A 7441-nucleotide genomic window follows, 5' to 3' on the forward strand; every position below is an offset into this window, starting at 1 on the left:
TTGATACACTTCAAGCAAGCCAACAGCATTTAAATTATAAATGTGTGGCAACCCACATGGGAAGCTAAAATACCAGCACTCAACTGTGGTTTTTTAAAGTGCTCAACACAGGCCTAATTCTGTTCCCACTGAAATCAATAGTGATTTATCACTCACTTCAGTACAGTGTGCTTCTGAAGAGCCTACCTGAAGTGTTTGCCTCTATAATCTCTCCATCTTTCCAGAATAAGATGACAGGAGAGGAAAAAAAAGATGAACCCACCCTTGTTATACCAAAAAAAGGGCAAATTCATTTTCAGTCGCACTCAAAACTCTGGAGAACTACCCTTTATCTTTTTCTGACACACAAAATGAACAATAAATGTGTTTATAGAAGAGCTATTTAAACAGAAAATACATGAATGGACCCAGAAATTAAGCATTAGCCACTGGAACACACTCAGTTTTCATAACAAATTCAAAACAAGTACCAGCACAGCAGATAATTTTCTATGATCTTGTTGGTTGCTGAAAAATGCAATGGTAGAGAAAGGGCAACCTGTGCTTGGTATTTAGACTATATGAAAAATTAAATTATTTCTAATCAACTACAAAATTCAGAAAAATGTTATGAGCTTGTTCTCTAAAAGATGGGCATTATCTTTAAGTAGCACTACTTTTATTACTCAAGACACTAACAAAGCTAAACAATAACTATGGAAAGCAGGGGAAGGAGGGGGTGTCAAGATTCCACTTGTTTTTATCATTCAACATTTACTTACAGACACTGCTGTAATCTTCCATGCTGAAATTCCATTTTTTCATAGCAGGATCTAAAGTAGGGCAAGAGTAATAGGGCAGAATATGAATCATTTGGGGCAGAAAAAAAGTGGTGCCATGAAATGTTCATGTGAGGTAAGACTAGTCAATCTACTCATGCAAATTTTTTGCCACACATCTGAAAAACACTTATGTCCATGTTTACAGCTACATGACACCAGAAAAAAACACAGGGAATATGAATACTAAACAAGAATGCAACAGCCATTCACAGGGATCAGCAAAACCTGAGGGAAAACAAAAATAGAATAAAACAAATAAAGATAATGGTGAAATATTAGAAGAAAAACAAAAGGGAGAGATTCCACTGCTCTCTGTCACCCAGGAAACAGAATCAGCTCATAACTCTGAACTATAGCTGAAGTGACCCATTTTCACATGCCAGTTTATGAATAACTTTGCTTCCTTCACTTCCAACAAACTGACCAGCTGTTGCCACTTAACTTCTCAGAGCACTACTCATAAAGCAAGGCTTTAGACTTCTTTTCTAAATCCAAGCTCAAGCTATTTATGTCCAGAATTCCTATCCAATTTAATCTGTATTTACTTCTTTAATCCTCCATTAATACCACAAATTCCACCCCAGCAATAGGTACATTGGTAAGAGCAAGTAGCAACTACAATAGCAGAAGATGCCAAAACTTCAACCCAATTTAAAACAGAGATAAGAGCAAACAATTCTTACCATAGGCTTTGCTTGGAACCTTCTTAAACACAGCAATAAGTTCAGCATTGTACCCTATTTCAACCTGGAATCGGTCTTCCCCATATTTCACACATTTTCCTTTTGTAATGTTATTTGCTTTCTTGTGAGAGGCAGCTTCAAAGGTAGAGCCCACACCAGCAGAGGTGGTCAGCTTCTGCACCCCACCACTGGCCTGAGAGACAAAAACTCCCCCTGTTCTTTCTGTAGGTGTGTTTATGTTTGCCAGCATTTCTGAATCGCTCACGAGGACACAGATTGGTGGTGAAACATATTTAATGGCAGATTTGTCCCAAGTCTGTAAATCTTTACTACCTTTTATAACATTATTTGCTTTCTTGTGAGAGGCAGCTTCAAAGGCAGAGCCCACACCAGCAGAGGTGGTCAGCTTCTGCACCCCACACCTGGCCTGAGGGACAAAACCTCCTCCTGTTCTTTCTGTCACTGTGTTCATGCTTTCCAGCATTTCTGAATCGCTCACGAGGACACAGACTGGTGGTGAAACATATTTAATGGCAGATTTGTCCTGAGTTTGTAAATCTTTACTACCCTCAGGGTGCCTATTATCAGTGAATCTTGGATGAGGTGGTCCTGTGGGGTTTTTGAACGCTGGGCTGCATTTGGGCTGCTGGAATGTTCCATGATTAACTGAAGTGCACTGTCCATCTTCCTGACTACCAGCATCCAAGAAATGTTTATGGGAATAACTCAGAGAATTTGGGATCATCGCAGGGAACTGCTTTAGGCCACTTGCTTGCTCTGAGTCCTCTGAACAACTCTTCTGCTGCTCTCTGTGTGAGCCAGCCATCTGTTGCTTGGCTGTGTAATGGTTATAGCCTTTCTGGAGACAGCTCCTCTGCTCCACAGGCGTGTTTGTATTGCGTGGGGGCTGGCTGGTGAACCCGACATGATTGTTTTCCTCCTTGGAGCTGCCCGGCTTGCCCAGCCCGTGCCCGGTGTGTGGAGCTGCAGCGATGCCCCCGTGCCCAGCGCCCTGGGCTGCCAGCCTCTCTGCCCTCCTGGCCAAAGCCAGCCGCCGGTTCTCCTCTATCCTCCTCTTCTGCTCCTCTGTAAGGCCTGATGACATCTTCAACAATTCCAACAAATCTCTACCAAAACTACATTGGGAATTAATCACAGAGGCAACTGCTTCTCTAGAGGAAGAGAGGCCAGTCTACAGAAAAAAAAAAAAAAAACCCACCAAAAAAACAATCCACAGATTACTATTGTATTGATAACTTAGCATTATTAGTAATTGAGTATTACTGTAACTGATCCTACATGAATCTAGTAGTACAGTAAAGCTATCACATCAATGCTGAGCCATTATCAGCACGTAGATGGTGACAGCAGACACTGATGAGGCCTTGCATGCCAGTCCTGCATAGATAAAACATATGGAAAAAGGAGAAAACTCCTATTCTATTCGAGTACTCTTCTCTGCAATTCCCAGAGAACTAGTAAAATAGCAAAGCACAAGGAAACCCTGCACTGCAGAGCCAGCCCTGCGAAGGCATATGGAGGCAAAGGATTACATCCCTTTGGTGTTAGTGTATCCTATTTCGGGTACCTTTTAGCAAAGATGGGACAATGCCCATCTTCCCTGTTCACCTTCGGTTCCTGGGCATCTCACACAGCGAGGCACATACATGCTGAACCCTATACGACAGAGCCAGCTCCTCCTGAGATAGTTCCATTCGCAGGTCATGGACCTTCACACAGCAGCGAGGAGCTGCCTCCCGCCACTTCTCCCAGCAGCCCGCCCCGCTCCATGCACTCGCCGCCCGCGTCCTGCGGGATGCCCGCCCCTCCGCTCCTCAGCTTCCTGCGGGCGGTGGGGCTCACCCTGTGCCCCCTCCTCTCCCCGGAGCCGGGCAGGCTCCCGTCTCAGACCCCACGGAGGTCCCGACCCGTCCCTCGGGTCCCCCCGCTACCCCCGCGGTCCCGGAGGTCAGGCTTTCTTCCCGCCCGCCGCGGAGGCTCCGCCGCCCGCTCACCGCCGGCGGGCGCGGCCCGGAGCGCCGTCGAGAGACTACAGCTCCCAGCAGGCCCTGCGCTACCGCCCGGTGGCACCGAGCGGCCGGGAATGCACAGCACGCCGGGAGAGAAGAGCGGCGAGCGGGGCGCGCGGGGCGCTGGGAAATGAAGTCTTCCGGTCGCGGCGCCATCTCGGGGGCGGTGGGATTGCTGCGTTCTGTGGAGGAAGCCGGGACACCGGGCTCCAGCACCTCAATTCCTTCCTGAGCTGAGGGGCTCAGAAATGGTCACAGCACTCAGGATGTGGCCTCACCTGAGCATTTCTTTGGAAGGATGTGAACATTTCCTCCATTGTCCCCCCCTGCTGAGCACAGGGGGACAATCACTGCCCTGGTCCTGCTTGCCACACTATTCCTGATACAGGCCAGGTGCCATTGGCCTGCTTGGCCACTTGGACAGTGCTGGTTCATGTTCAGCTGGTGTCTGACAGCATCCCCAGGTCCTTTTCCACTGGGCATCTTTCCAGCCACTCTACCCCCATCCTGTAGCACTGCCTGGGGTGGTTGTGGGTGAACTGCAGGGCCTGGCACTCGGTCATATTAAATGTCATACCTTAATCTCAGCCCATTCATCCAACCTGCCTAGCTTTCTCTGCAGAGTGACAGTCCAACCCAACCTGGTGTCGTCCATAAATTTGCTAATGGTAAACTCAATCCTCTCATCCAGATTGCCAATAAACAGGACTGGGCCCAACACTGATCCCTGGGGACAGTACTAGTGACCAGACAGATGAGGGGATGTGCTTGGAGGCTGGAAGAGGACAGATGTCAGGGCTTTCTATAAGCAGAACACAAAAGAGGACACAGGAAACTATGGGCCCATTAGTATAACTCCAGGCCCTTGGAAAGTAGTACAGTCTTCCAAGAAACTATCACCAAGCAAATGAAGTAGGTGATTGGGAAAGCCAGCACAGATTTATTAGAGGGAAATCATGGCAGATTAACCTGATCACCTTCTACAGCCAAATGACATTTTCTGTCCATATGGGAAGAGTAGTGGAAGAAGTTAACCTGGACTTCAGCACAATATTTGACCATGGCCTCCTCCTGGATGAGTTGACCAGATAGCTGAAGGGGGCGGATCTGTGACATGGGGAGGGAATTGGCTCCCAGGCCACAGCAGAAGGCAGCAATCAATGGGTTTTATGCAGGCTGGCACTGGCAGCCTGTCACAAGTGCAGTCCCTCAGGGAGCAGCACTGGGTCCTACACTGTTCAAGAAATTACACTGGAAGAGGTTTCATCTTGAAATGAGAAAGAATTTTTTTGCATTGAGAACAATCAATCATTGAAACAAGCTCCCCAGGGACATAGTGGGGTCCATCATGGAAGGTTTTCAAGATCCAATTGGACAGGGTGATAGATAACCTCATCTTGGCTCCCTTTCCCACAAAGGGTTAGATCAGATGGTCTTTCAATGTGCTTTCCAACTTGGGCTGGTTTATGATTTTGTGAACATCTTCAAAATAAGGTGATTATTCATATTTACATCAGTTAAAATAAAAATTCAAATAAAAGGTCCTCTCCGGGTTTTAATTATACGTGGGCCTTGATCATACACATGGAGATGCCTTTCCTGAGCAGTCACATTCCCCATGTGGGTGACCAGAGCAGGGGAGAAAGCAGAGAAAGGGCCCTGTGGAACACCATAACCCCCTCCCACCTCAGAATTTTACTACCTGCCCAGTGGCAGGCCCAGAGCTGCCGTCCTTGTCCCCAGACACCATTTTCTCTCACCTGACAGGCCCTTTGGCTCGGGACACTGCAGCCAGCTGGCTGTTTCACAGTTTATTCATTCTTCTCTCTGCTAGTTAATTAGAAAAGGTTATCATTAAATTGCTTCCTGATTAAGCAGCAGTGACTGCCATTAGTCAGGAGCTTGTCAGCCAGAGAAAAACAAGGCAGGCAGGAAGAGTGAGGTGCAACTCAACACACATCACAGCCCTGAGAGTGCTGATCCTCACCTGGGAATCACACGCAGACATGAGCACGCCACATGCACACAGGCACTTCCAAACACACCACTATTCAAGAAAACTACAGGCTAAGGAGATCTCTGGGTCCAGGGTTTTGCCTCTCTTAAGCAAAAAAACCAAACTTTTTCACATGTTTCAGGTCCTCTTGCTGCAGAGCATGTTTGCTAGGAAGGGATGCATAGCCCCATGGTCTCTGTCCAGATCTTCTGCCTTTGCCTTTTCTTCCCCTGCACGCCAGCAGACTCCAGGTGGCTGCACAGCAGAGAGGGAAAGGAGTGGATGAGAAACCTTTTTTCTCTCTTTCTTGTCACACTTTTCACTGCCCAGAGCTAAACCAGATCCCAGTGTCACATATCGATGAGAGGGAGAGGGAAGGTGCAGAGCATAACCCTGCAACTGTTTCCAGCCACCTTCTCCCTGCCAGCAGCCATCCAGTTCCAGGTCCCTGGAGATGGCTCCTTATGCTTTGAGAGATCCTGTGGGGAAAAAAACCAACAACTTGGGAGGAGTGAGAAAAGCCCCATCCAAGGACTGTCCCAGCTCATGCAAATACTGAGACCAGAGCACTGTTTGCAGAGAGCCCTTGAGTGGCACGGTCAGGCAGACACAGACAGACGTTGCAGCATTTGCTCCATGTGGCACAAGTTCAGCGAGACACCAGGAACAGCCCGGCCATGCAGAGAACAGACCTACAAAATGAGAGGCCACTTGCAAGCAGTTTGCTGGTGCACTCCAGGTGTCCTTTCAGCCAGAACATGCTTCCAGCAGTGGCTTGGACTCACCCTCCACATCCTGGGTCAGGGGCAGAGATGCAGAGTGAAAATCCTGGGAGGGATGGTGCACCCCAGCTGTGCTGCAGAGGAAATGTTCACATCCTTCCAAAGAAATGCTCCCATCAGTGAAAAAAATTAAGGAAATGGGGTTCTCAGTGTTGTTCTTAGCAGAAGCTTTGTCTCATTTGGATCATGCTCTAGACCTCCTCTCAAGGGCCTTGGCTGGCTGACTGCTGGCATCAAATAAGCCAGAACTGCCTGTATTGTATATCTTATATGGGCAGCATATCTAATATGAGTCTCCCAAAACTCCAGAGCCATTCTGGAATCTCATGGATTATCCTTTGAGGGGTCTTGGGCTGCTCTTTGGAGGTCCTACTACTGTCATATTGAAAATATTTGCCCCATTTCACCACTTTGCCAGCACACCTTGGTGGCTCTCCACATGAACAGAGCTCACTTCCTTCCTCCTGGATGTGTGGCCAGCCCGCACTCTCTGCTGGGGCTGAATTGCATGCAGGGCTGCTGTGTGGAGCAAAGCTATCCAGCAGAGAACTGGAAATCAGCCCAGGCTAAGGATCCTGAGATGCCCCAGCTTCTGGGAGGGTTTTGGTAGCCCACACTGAGCTCAGGGACGCCATAACCAATGTCCAGTTGTACCAGTCTTTGACTAGCTGTGGAGAACTTGTAGTTTCACCTTCTAAAATAAATTAATCCCATGTTATCAGTTTGTACCCAGCTAAGACCAGTCAAGTGGTGTGACTGGGGACATACAGGTCAGCTTTTCAGAGAAGGTTGTGGTGCAGGAGAGTCAGAGGAAGGCCTCTGGACTGTCAGAACTGGTTCCAGATGGAGAAATCTTTATTTTGGGCTGCTAGGGTCTGACCTGAATACTCTTTAAAAGACCTGTGCTCTGTAGGCTGTGGGATTGTACTTCTTCTGCTCTGGTTTGGGATCCTTAAGGAAGTCAAAACTGCCTAATGGGGAACTCGAGCCCTGGGCTTGGAGGGCCAGAGTGTGCTTGTGTTTGGGGAGGTGCTGACCCTGTATCCCCTATAATTCCCTGGATTTGTTTTCTTTGACAGCTGTAAATGCCCTCAACTTTCCCTCTGCCATTGAGGCACATCAAGGACCA

General features: G+C 48.0%; 1 protein-coding gene across 6 annotated transcripts in view; it reads right to left on the reverse strand.

The window, feature by feature from the left end:
* Positions 1–3626, reverse strand: part of SMARCAL1 (SNF2 related chromatin remodeling annealing helicase 1) — a 38645-nt gene extending 35019 nt beyond the window's left edge. For 4 of the 6 annotated variants that reach the window (XM_074548714.1, XM_074548713.1, XM_074548712.1 and 1 more), the window contains exons 1-3: positions 3520–3626; positions 1505–2696; positions 762–812 (exon numbers count right to left, since the gene is read on the reverse strand). In XM_074548714.1, the coding sequence (XP_074404815.1) occupies positions 762–812; positions 1505–2609 (1156 nt within the window). In that variant the 5' untranslated portion in view covers positions 2610–2696; positions 3520–3626. Of the gene's footprint in view, positions 1–761; positions 813–1504; positions 2697–3092; positions 3461–3519 lie in introns of those variants that run through there. The other 2 variants (XM_014265769.3, XM_014265768.3) reach the window with 2 other exon arrangements.
* Between the last annotated feature and the right edge of the window lie 3815 nt (positions 3627–7441).

The sequence above is a fragment of the Zonotrichia albicollis genome, chromosome 10, assembly GCF_047830755.1.
Source record: "Zonotrichia albicollis isolate bZonAlb1 chromosome 10, bZonAlb1.hap1, whole genome shotgun sequence".
NCBI classification, from domain to species: Eukaryota; Metazoa; Chordata; class Aves; order Passeriformes; family Passerellidae; genus Zonotrichia; species Zonotrichia albicollis.